Raw genomic sequence first — 12,783 nt, 5'->3', positions numbered from 1 at the left:
GAAATGAGATACTTAAATGTATTATGATGTTTATATTGTGAATAGGTTTGTGCACGTGGTCTCATCTCTTTAGGTCTTTCAATGAATATCTCAAAGCAGTCAATAATACTAGTGCAATTTTTGAAGTTTTTTCTGTAACACATGGGAAGACTAATTAAAATCTGATCTCTGCTTGGCCACCTTATACTATTACACAGCCGGAAATACATAACATTCAGTGTGTTGTTGAAAACCCTACTAGCGGTTGATGTACGAAAACAATGACCTAGGAAAAAAAGTGGTAAATTCATTCTCAAGCGCATTAATGTTAGTAAAAACTGCTGAAAAGGTGACAAACATGACTTAACATTAAGTAATGGTGATATAAAAGAGAATACAACAATCAATTTACAGTAAGAAGGCAGACCAGTTAACTTATTGACTTTCTCATCTTTGCCTTGGAAACTTTCTTTACTGAATGTTAATTAATCTACTTGAGCCTTGAGTTTACAGATTTCAGTCCTTAACCTCATACATTCTTCATTGACTCTTTTAATTGTGACTTGGCAAGAAGCTTTGGTACAGGAACCATCCATCGCCAATCCAACCTCCTGTCTGTCTTCTCCTCCATCCTGCTGGTCATCATCATCCACCTCTTGTCTGTCTTCTCCTCCATCCTGCTGGTCATCATCATCCACCTCTTGTCTGTCTTCTCCTCCATCGTGCTGGTCATTACCATCCATCTCCTGTCTGGCCTCTGCTTTTCCCGTCTCTCCCCTGTCAGCATCAATCACTGCTCTTTTTCTTTTTAGAGCCTGAGTGTGTTCAAACCTGGGCATTTGATAAATCCTCTTTCGCTTGTTTGGAGAACTTAGATGAGGAAATATTCTTGGCATTTAGTCTGGGCTTAGTGGGTTTTGGCTTTTTGCACCTGATGAGACAAAGGTTTCAGTTAATGTAACTAGGTCTGTGTCCAAAGCAGCTACAACAAAGAAACCAGAGAAATGAAACATCTTGCTAGGTTAATCTAAGATCAGCACAATATATCATCAATATTGGTGCACCACCCAAAGTAATAGACACTGAAAAGTATAAATGCTGTTTGTGGTACAGCAGTGGCCATAAAGCAATTCAACAATTAGGAGACAGATTAAAATCTCCTATGCGGTTTGACCAAATTTGAGTCATAAGACAGCAGGGACTGCAGGGGGAAGTCTCCTGGCAACATAGCTTGTAATACCGTAAGTTTTCAACTTCTGTTGCTGTATATTTTACTGTCATTATGTTGCGTAAGTTCAATAGAATAGAATGTAAAAATACTACATTAATCTCAAAGATCCTGCTGTAGACAGATATCTAAGCTAACAACTGCAATCTCTGAAGCAAAATATTCAGATCTTCATATCAAATGCATTTGTTACACACGGTGTCTAATCACTTTCATTCTAATCACTTAATTTTCTGAAAAATATATACAAGACATTAAATCCAGTTGGCAGTAGCTTGAGCTTGAGCTACTGACGTGCTTTGAAACTCACATGATACAAAATGTGCACTGCACAGACAGCTATTTGCAGTCGGCATCCAGTTAGCCCTCCTGATCGCTGACAGCCATCTCTGATGACGTTCTTCCTCTTTTGGTAAGCGATAAAAATAAATATTTGCGTCACCTTTCTTATTATCACGCCCAACAGCACCACACACGGACAGCATCTTCGACGACCGGGGCACCAAAGAAGGTACTCAATATGGCGGCGGCAAGAGTTCGGTGAGCGTGTGACATCAGCTGCAAGTCATCTATAATTGAAATATTATCGTAAAAGCTAATGTTAGCTTAGATGCTAACATTAGCATGTTGGCTATGACTAGCAGGTTAGCTAACAGTGACTCAGTATGTGTGTGTGTGTGTGTGTGTATATAAGTAGAGAAGAGAGGCAGAAAGAAAGAGAGAATAACAGACAGTCATAGAGTGTGGGAGATACAGGGAGATATAAAGGAAGCAGTCAGGAATGAATCAGCCAATCAGCAACGACTGTCAGTGTAACATGACACTTGCAGCATTTTTAACGCAGCACCTCAGTCTCATACTGGCAGGCCTTTTTAACATGGTGGAGCATGCTCCCGAACTACTGCCTATAACTCAGAAACCATAAGGGCTATTGACGTCATTCTTGGTCTGTTTTTATCAGAACGGACAGGGGAACGATAATATAAATCCTTTTTTGTTCAAAATCTAATATTAAAGGCACAACACTAGATGAAAAGAAATGGAAAAATTGAGAAAACGTCAAAACTGCCTGAACTTGCTCTCGAACAACTTCTTATAACTTGGAAACTATAAGACCTAACTAATAAATAAATTTGACAATTATAATGGATAATAAAAAAATAAGGTTATTATTACAAAGGTGAATAAATGAAAAAGCTAATTAAAAGAGATAAACATTTATGTCTCATCGTTTTATATAATTACAGCCTACATTTATTTAGTGTATTTTTCTGTGCATTTCATTGTTCATTCATCTTCTATAACATTTATTCCATAGTGGGTCACGGGGTAGCTGGTGCTGGTCTCCAGTAGTCTACGGGCGAGAGGCAGGGTACACCCTGGACAGGTCGCCAATCCATCACAAGGTAACACAGAGACATGCAGGACAAACAACCACACACATTCACACCTAAAGGCAATTTAGATAGACCAATTTACCTAACAGTCATATTTTTGGACTGTGGGAGGAAGCTGGAGTACCCAGTGAGAACCCACACATGCACAGGGAGAACATGCAAAGTCCATGCTGAAAGACCCCCAGCTGGGAATCAAACCTAGGACCTTCTTGCTGCAAGGCAACAGTGCTACCAACTGTGCCACCGTGCAGCCTAAATGGTATGCTTATTTATGTACTCCATTTAGTAATCTCCACATTTATTTTTAAATATGTCAGAATTGGTCCTCCTGAGTTGCTGTTGCTTCTAATTGTTTCTACTTTGTTATAATCCCACTAACCATTATATATTTAGTCCCTTCTGGACTTATTGCACATGTGATGTTTAATCACCATACCATACTGGAATTCATTAAGCTCCTAAAACCCACTCATTCTTTCACAGATGTTTGAAGAAGCATTCTGCTGGTCTAGGTGCTGGATTTAAACACCTGTGGACAGGTGGCCCAGGAAGGTATTGGAACACCTGATTTCAGGGGTCTCTATATGTGAGCAAACACCTTTGGCAGAATAGTGTATAATGTGTTACGCTGACAAGTTAACAAAGTATGTAAAAATTATTTTCTTATTCCTGCCTTCTCCAGGGGCATTTTAGGAACTAATAAAGTTTTTGAGATGTTTACTGAGATCAGCGTCTGGGTTACAGACAAGCTCCATATGTAGATCAGAATCAAATCATTCTCTTATGGACGTAATAATCATAGAAAGCAGAGAACAGTGGCAGTTTTTTATGTTGATTAGCATATAAGAGGTGGGAATGTTATGAAGAATGGTGGGTGCATACAGAGCACATTTTAAACTCCCACTCATGTCAGGAAAATGATTACAATTTAACAGAGGGCACAAATATACCATACATTACAGACACTGTGAAAAGGGATAAAAACAAACAATATGGATGAATAATGCTAATGGCTTATGTTCAAATTCTGTGTTTCATATTTAAACGTACTGGATTCTTCTAAACCGGACATTTTCAGTCCGGCTCTGATTTGTCTCTTGCATCCGGGTGGATTCACAGGGCTGCCTGACATGTTGGTGGTTTGCTGTCAGGATCCCATCTGCCAACACTCAGTCACCTTGGTGATTAATGATCCCCGAGGCGTTTGTTTATAAGCCCACTCACTGGTTCTGCTGCTGTAATCATCATCTGCCTTTAAAGCTGTTTACCGTCTCCTTTCTCCATCTCTCTGTTTTTATCTCTAATGTTTTAACATGGAACAGGAGGACATTTCTGTGAAACCACATTTGTAGGGAAAAAAAGTAAACAATTTTATACATCAGGACACCCTAAATGTGATCTGGCCTTTACCAGGGTCTAACAGGATTTAACCTTCACAGTTCAAAAACAGAATCTACACTGTCATTTTTCATCATAGATGAAGACATAATGAAAACTAAGTACATACAATGTTTCAGTGATTTGTATAATTATATTTAGCAACAATAACTTGAAGTAGTCATCATCTGTGTGACTGTCAGTTTCAAATTGTTGTTGTACAATACAGGTCCACTCCTCTTTGTTAAAATGTATGGACATGTTTACTGTTGTAATGCAAAGCTCTCTTAATGTTCAACCACAGCATTTTAATTAGGTTGATCCCTGGACTTTAACTGGTTGATTGCAATTTTTCCACCATTCTGTTGAAATCATTGTACAAATTTGTCCAGGATAGATTTGCCCAGGGTTAAAATTATGCAAGTACTGTATGCCTCTGCAAGTGCTTTGAGGCCAAATCTCCCTTTTCTGGTCTCATCTTTCCAGAGAAAATGATTCCATAAATCTTCTACTTTATTCAGATGCAACTTTTCAAACTTATCTCATACTGAAATATCCTTTGTAGAGAGGTCCCCTGGAAACAGTTTCAAACAAGTCTAGCCTCTTTTAAGTCATTTTTAAATGTGTTTTTACAAAATTTAACATTTAACCAAAATATCTCAGGCCTACAGTTTAGATTTAGCTCTTGGGTTTTTGCATAACCTCTGAGCATTACATAGCGTGATGATGGGGTGAATTTTGTGGGATATCTGTTCCTTGGAAAACTGGAAATGAAAGAAAATTTCATTGTAGTAGATCATTATCAGACAATGCTATAACAACCTTTAAAGAATCTGTTCCACTTTTAATTTCCTCATCATCACAGAAAAACTGTCAAAGTTGTGGGTTTGGAGGCAGGACCAGGATGCAGAACATGGCGAGGAGGCCACATGGTGAGTAGATGAAGTTTTGATATTGTAAGTGAAGACAGACTTACAGACAGGTAATCCCAAGAGCACAAGTTCAGGAAGCAAACAAAACAAACCACTAGGAGAAACTCGGGAAGATAACTTGGGAGTAGACTAGAAGTTAACAGGGTAATTAACATGAGGAACCAGCGGGGAACAATGAACACTAGAGAGCTTATAAACTGAGGGAAGTGGAGTGTGGACCGATGAGACAGGGAGGCATGTAATCAGAGGAAATATGTAACAGGTGTGGACCAGGCTGCAGGGAACTGAGGAAATAAATTACTATGGCAACAGGAGCTAGGAAACGCAGAGACAGGAGGGGAAACTAAGCTAGAGACAACTCTAGGGTAAACAAACACTAAACTAACTGGAAGGAACAGGGAAAAGAAACCTTAACATAAGCTAACATAAATAGTAACTCTAGAAAGAACTAAATCTAAGGACATGTAAACAAGCACAAGAATCTAAGCAAATATTGACAAAAAAAAGTAAACTACTAATCAAAGGAACAGGGAAAACCTTTACGACAAAGTAAACAAAAACAAAGGACAAAAATGGCTGATCCTGACAAACATACAGTGGAGGGCAAATATTTTGTTTCTTCCCCTTCACAAATTGATTCTCTTGGTCATAATGTTACTTCCTCATTTTGTGGTGCATTAGACAATGCAGCCCTCTTGAAAAAGAAGATAATTATTGATAGGAGGCTGGCTCCCAGGTTTAATTCAGAGCCGCGTACTTTAAAGCAAAACGTTAGAAAATTGGAGAGAAAACGGCGCTCCACACCTAGAGGATTCCTACTTAAAATAGTGGAAACATAGTCTATTGTATAAAAGACACTTCGCCAAGTTAGAACAGCTTATTTCTCATCATTAATAGAATATAATAAAAATATTCCCAGGTTTCTCTTTAGCACAGTTGCTAAACTTACAGAGTCATAGCTCTGTTGAACCATCCATTCCACCAGCTCTCAGAAGTAATTATTTATTAAATCGATTTAATAAATTACAGCCCTATATCCAATCTTCCGTTCTTATCTAAAAGTTTCGAGAAAATCGCTGCTAATCAAATGTGTGAGCATTTACACAGCAATGACCTGTTTGAAGAGTTTCAGTCAGGTTTCAGAGCTCATCATAGCACTGAAACAGCTCTGGTGAGTCACTAATGATATTCTCCTAGCCTCAGATAATGGATTGTGTCTGTACTTGTCCTGTTAGATCTCAGTGCTGCATTTGATACAGTCAGTATTCTCTTAGAAAGGCTGGAACATGCTGTAATGATCCAGAGTCCAATCGTTATGCTCCCTAGGAAATTGAAGCATTTTTTTCTGGGTTAGCCTCACTGATTAGTGGTTTTCTTAAGGCTACACAGCTGTTCAGTCCCAATCCCTTGAGTTCCCTTCGCATTCTGCATGTGGAAATGCTCTTACTTTCACTAATAAACATAGCCCGGAGTTCTACTGTTGTTTTTCTTCGATTTGATTTCACCAAACGTTTAAGTGATCGCCGATCATGATCATTCAGGATTTTTTTCCAGCCACATTTCTTCCTCGAAGACGAAGGGTCCCCACTATCCTTCCAAGTTTTTAATAATGTTTTGGATAGTTCTTAACACAATTTTGGTAGTTTCTGCAATCTCCTTAGATGTTTTCTCTGCTTGATGCATGCCATTGATTTGACCCTTCTGAAACAGACTGACATATTTTCCACAACAATGGGATGTGTCTTTCAACAAGGTTGTTTAAGAAATGAGAAGCAACTCATTGCACCAGTTGGGGTTAAATAACTTGTTGCCAGCTGAAACATAATTGCCCATGCAGTAATTAAATTATCCAATGGGAGGCTCGTACCTATTTGCTTAGTTAAATCCCGGTGGTGACTATTTTTTTTGGCCAGGCAGTGTATTTGCAAGATTATGTTGGTGCTGTAAGGATAAATGGATGAGTGGGAATATATATAAATTAACATTTCCACCCACTCCCTTGAATTTGTAAGTCACACAAGTTCTGACATTGTTACATGTTGTAACCATTCATGCACATTCAAAAATTAATAAATGCTAAAAAATATGGTAAAGTGTTGTAAAATTGATTTCACCCACCCTCCACATCTGTGAGAATGAGTGAAACAGCAGGCATTTTGTAAAGAAACACTTAAAAAGCCATAGAGAATGTTTTGAGAACTTCTTCAAGACCACTGTAAAAGATTGCAAGAAGAGTGTGACTACATGGAAGCAAACTATTAAATCACTGAGCCTTTTACACAGTTCAATTTATTGACCAGACACAACTTTACTATGTCAATGATGAAACTTGCAGAAGAAAGCTGGTTTGAACTGTTCCCAATGCATTTATTTGGTCAGTTAGTAGGCAGCATTTATCTGGAGAAGCAGACTCCAAGGTCAGAGCAAGAGAACAGTAGCAAATCAATAGCAGCAATGAGGTTCCTTTAGCAAGAAACTGAATTACATCATCTGATCAATAAAGGAGTCCTACTGATGTATAAAACAGTGAAGCAATTTGGTTTACAGCATACAAAAAAAACAGTAGTACAGATTTTCTTAATTTAACTCTGTCCAGAGGCATGTGATCAAATGATATAATTTATCATTTGGATTACGCCGCCACCTGCTGACACAAGTCAGCACAGTATCTTAAGATTCAGTAAATGCAAACCTAGGCACAAAAACTTGATATTATCAAAGGTAGTTTCAAACATTTTGTGAAAGGGAGGTTCTTTTCAGCTTTTTTCAACATACTAGGCCTCATGCAAGAATCGCTTTAAAGAAAATCTTGATGATCAATAATTTCTGCTTCACAAAAGAGTCTATATAAGGAGTCCAACTGTCTATGGTAGGCATGAGATTACCTTCTGTAAAAAAAAATACAGTTTAACAGTATTAAAACAAAAATGTTTAACATGACCTAATTGGTTTTATTTCAAACAGAAAAGCAACAATTATTCCCACTACAGCCAAAATTATTTTGGCATTATTCTGTAGCATTTAGTCACTCTCTGTACTTTTTCTGGCCAGAAAAATTTCCAAACAGCCAAATTTAGTTTTGTTGTGAAAGAAGGAATGTCTTTCAGCCAGTTGACTGGCAGTGTGCAGCAACTGGATGGTTAGGGGCTGGGCTACCTTACTTGCGCTCCTTAATACCAGAGAAATCTCTGCATTTACACCAGTAACAGGGCTATGCCTTGTGTCATGAAACATCTGAACAGGAGGGGAACACAAACTTACTTTAAATATGTGAGCTCCGCAACAGAAAACATTTTGTAAAACATTTAGGAATATTTATTAAAGATTAGCATAAAAGGGGTGTGCCATTTCAGAAAAATGTTTCATTCCTATACTGCTGCTGAAAATTGCAATAGCTATATAAATTTTGATTAACCCTCATTTTTGGGTCACCTTTCTTTCTTTACTAGTACACCATCTCGCTAACTCTTTCCAGGAGCCTTTTAATCTCAGCCATTTAAGGACATGCATCTGGTGTGGGCTTTAAGAAAATTCAGTTTATTCAACTAGCCAAATATGTTACAGATATGACTACATTACACTTCAAATATTATATCCTAGTAGGATATAATATTGCACCCAAGCAGTTATTTGCAATACTGCACACACTGATGTTGCAATAATGTTTGAAATTTGATAATGATTTGTAGCTCTACATGATATGGAACAAGTGCTGCTCATTTCATCAGTTTTAATCCTTTGCACTTTTTGTTGTTTGGTCACAATTTTTTACTTTATTTTACCAATTGTTGCAGTCTACTGAGCATTTGTACCCACCAGGAGGACATTTTGTATCTGCTTTGACAACCCGTGAAGTAGTTTTTTTCATTCTACTAATAGTCAGCTGTAAGAAAACGTGGTTATATGACTCCAATAAATATCTACCAGCAAGAGTTCTTTTGGTTTCATGAGCAATCCTAACCTGTTAGATTTTATTAGTCCCTGGGCCAAAACAAGGATTCAGAACCAAAATACAAGGGACTAGAGAATAGCACATTTTTAGATATTGGTCCAAGTCCAACCTTCAAGACACAAAAAAATCTCAAATAAAACTGGATGTTGAAGCAAACTATCTGAATACATTCTTCCATGAGGTCCAGAGTTTGACTACAGTCAATCAATCAGGCACTAGATCCACACCCAAACAAAAAGGCACACGGAATATAAGGCAATAATGCAATAGGCAGCGAGGCACAACAAAGGAATCTTTGTACCAGTCTTTGTTATAATAAAATGCAAACAACCTGCAGAAGCTGAAAGGCACTCTGACTTGTCAGGCAGGAAATAAACTAATTTGCGTTGGTGGAGATGAGCCACTGTATGAAAATCTGTTAAATGGATTTTTTCACCGCTTTGTTTCTCCTGCAAAGTTTCAGTCACACCCTGAAGAAAACGAAACAACTTCTCTACCAGGAATAATAAAAATGTAAAAAGTAAATACTGTATTAACTTCCTGGAACTTTGGAGTGTGCTAACTTTAAATAGTTTTTTTCAGCAGCAGTAAAAGTTGCCTAAACATTAATTATTCTAATACTTTAATTAAACATATGCTCTACCTACATTTTAATAACTTTGTCATGATGTTTTATGGCTTTTTTCCTTTCCAGCAGGTGACTTATTACAGTTGGTCTCACTGTGAAGTAAACTTGAAAAGCAGTCAGCAGTCAGCCTGGCCTTTAGAGAAGTCCTCCCACACATGCAACAGCTCAGATGGCTTAAAACTGTTCACAATGATGAGTTTGACAAATGTGCACCTGTCATACTCCAGCTTTCGAATCTCAAACAGGTTCCTGAAGAGTGGCAGGCTGTGGGAATACACTGGCCTGACACCCAGCACACGAAGACACAAGCCCACATAGACATCCTCTAGAGGAATCACCTGCACAAACCTAGATGCCCACGAGATCCTGCCCGCCAGGTCTGTGGAGAACACATAGCCAGCTCCAGACAGATAAGGTGGGAAGCTGTCTTCATGGTACAGCTTTTCTGATAGATACCACTTGCTACTGGGGTCCCTCCTGGGGCTGCCGTCCCAGATCACCGATCCAGTGATAAAGGCCACCCTGGGGGAGCTCCTGAGGCGTAGGATGAGGTGAAACACATTGACAAAGATGTCAGAATCCACTTTCATGGCATAGGAGGCATTTGGGCAGTGGGCAGCCAGCCACTTCATCATCACCATGGTCTTTATTGTCAAGTTCTGGTAACTATCCCTGAAGTTCATCTGGATAATGTCTGCATATTGCTGACCTTCCTTCTCCAGGGCGCTCTGAAGGGGCGACAACAGCCCTCCTTCTGGAAGTCCTGAGAAAAACAGGGTGAGAGTGTCCCTCCTTGGAGCCCCCCAGGTCCTCCTCACGGCCTGCCTGGCTTCTTCCTGATGAGGTGCGACGGGAACCAGGAAGACCAGAAACGGGCTTCTGTCCCGGCACACCTCCGGCTGGTTTAAGAGGTAGCGGTAGGTAAACGGGGAGATGCGGCGATACTCCTTCGCAAGAAGGGGGGTCAGCTCGGCGGTGTACCTGACTGTCCCCAGGAGGAAGAAAGCGGTAAGGAGCAGAAGAACTGAGGCACAGAGGAACTTGACAAACATCCGCATCACCGCCAGCCCATCAACCGTCAGAGCGTGAGGTCTTCGTTGGTTCCCCAAAAAATCGTCACGAGACCGGACAAACTTATTAGGTTTTTTTCCGCGGCCCGGTCTGGTCGTGTTACACCATATTCTGTGACCACACCACCGTATGTTGTGACCATAGGAGGCGCTGTTGCATTTTCACACCGTATCTTGGCCTCAAAGAAGAGTATTCTACGCTAATTGCGTAAGCTTGGCCGAAGAGGGTGGGGTGGGGCAAACAAACACAAAGAAAGATCCGAGCAAGCCCTCTCGTTTTATTGAAAAGGTGACTTGCGTAGAAAATACTAAACTAAACTCTCACACGATAAGAGAGGAACAGGACCAGTGCACATGCACATTAGTATTATTATTGTTATTATTAAAAGGTGTTAGAGTATTTGTTTTGTGTTGACACGTTTGTTTACTTTTGTTTACACTTACATAATAGGTCACATTAAATACAGACGGTCAGATAACATAAGAGCTGATATCACAACTTGTAACTGTGACTACTGTAACTTATAGTAAACGACTAAATAATTCAGCCAAACTGTTTCTGATGACTCTTTACCTACTAAAATAAATAAAAAGTAGCATTTGACCAAAAACATCCTGATAATTATTGAAATATACACGGTCACAGAATATGACAGCTGTTATCATAGATTGTGACCGTACTGTAACTTAAAGTAAAAGACTAAATCATTCAGCCAAACTGTTTCTGATTACTCTTTACTTCCTAGAATAAATAAAAAGTAACATTTGACCACTAACAGCTTGATTATTTAAATATGCACAGTCACAATCTATGATAACAGCTGTCATATTCTGCGACCGTGTATATTTCAATAATTATCAGGATGTTTGTGGTCAAATGCTACTTTTTATTTATTTTAGTAGGTAAAGAGTCATCAGAAACAGTTTGGCTAAATTATTTATTATTTTACTGTAAGTTACAGAAGCTACAGTTACAAGTTATGATATCAGCTGTGATGTTATCTGACCGTCTGTATTTAATGTTACCTATGTCAGTGTAAACAAAAGCAAACAAACGTGTCAACACAAAACAACTACTGTAATACTTTTTAATAATTACAATAATAATACTAATGTGCATTTGCACTGGTCCTGTTGCTCTCATTGTGTGAGTTGAATTTAGAATTTTCTGCGCAAGACACCTTTTCAAAAAACGACAGGGCTTTCTCGGATTTTTCTTTGCGTTTATTTGCCCCACTCTCTTCGGCCAAGCTTACGCAATTGGCGTAGTATACTCTTCTTTGAGGCCAAGATACAGTGTAAAAACGCAACAGCGCCCCCTATGGTCACAACATACGGTGGTCACAAAATGTGCAGGCGACGTAATATCCGTCTGAAGCAGGGAGGGGAGAGTCAGACGGAGGACATTTGAGCTCAGAAAATAGCTTATTGACGCCCCCCCCCCCCCCTTTTTTTTTTTTTTTACTTTATTTGGACCAGCAAATTCAGCACACCAAAGAAGGTATACAAAAGGGAGACAAGTAAAATACTTACACTATGCAAACAAAACTGAAAACAATGAAAGATAAACAAGCCAGAGGTATGCAGAAATTGGAGGAAAGTACAGTGGCCGGGATGTGCAAACCAACATTACAAAATGTGAAACATTTTTAGGTAAGGTAAGGTAAGTTTATTTATATAACGCTTTTCAGTAACGAGACACTCAAAGCGCTCAAAGCCTAAGACAGATTCACATTTCAGATAACAATTTAACAAGATGTGAAACACTTTTTCAAGTCCTGAAACACATTTTCATTTGCGAAAACATTTAAATTTCAGAAAACACATTTACATTTCAGAAAATAAATTTGCATTTCGAAAACACATTTACATTTCAGAAAACAAATATACATTTCAGAAAACAAATTAACATTTAAAAAAAACAATTAACATTTCAGAAAACAAATTAACAAGATGTGAAACACTTTTACAAGTCCTGAAACAAATTTACATTTGAGAAAACACATTTAAATTTAAAAAACAAAAAAGTATATTTCAGAAAAAAAAAAAATCAATTCATTCAATTAAGTTTTATTTATATAGCTCCAACTCACAACACATGTCGTGTCAAGGCACTTCACAAAGGGTGTGTTTGCACCTCCACCATAAATGAGCCGGTTTAGGCTAAACCTGACTCCCCCCATCATAACAGGGATGGAGGAAGGCAGAGGTAAACATAAT

General features: G+C 38.6%; 1 protein-coding gene across 1 annotated transcript; it reads right to left on the bottom strand.

Moving 5' to 3' along the window:
- Positions 1-7,184: 7,184 nt before the first annotated feature.
- Positions 7,185-10,720, bottom strand: b3galt8 (beta-1,3-galactosyltransferase 8). Its single transcript, XM_047382736.1, has one exon. The coding sequence runs from the start codon at positions 10,549-10,551 to the stop codon at positions 9,610-9,612; it is 942 nt and encodes a 313-aa protein (XP_047238692.1). The 5' UTR covers positions 10,552-10,720; the 3' UTR covers positions 7,185-9,609.
- Positions 10,721-12,783: the final 2,063 nt, after the last annotated feature.

Source organism: Girardinichthys multiradiatus, chromosome 12 (genome assembly GCF_021462225.1).
Source record: "Girardinichthys multiradiatus isolate DD_20200921_A chromosome 12, DD_fGirMul_XY1, whole genome shotgun sequence".
NCBI lineage: Eukaryota > Metazoa > Chordata > Actinopteri > Cyprinodontiformes > Goodeidae > Girardinichthys > Girardinichthys multiradiatus.
This window is presented reverse-complemented; position numbering and strand designations above follow the sequence as displayed.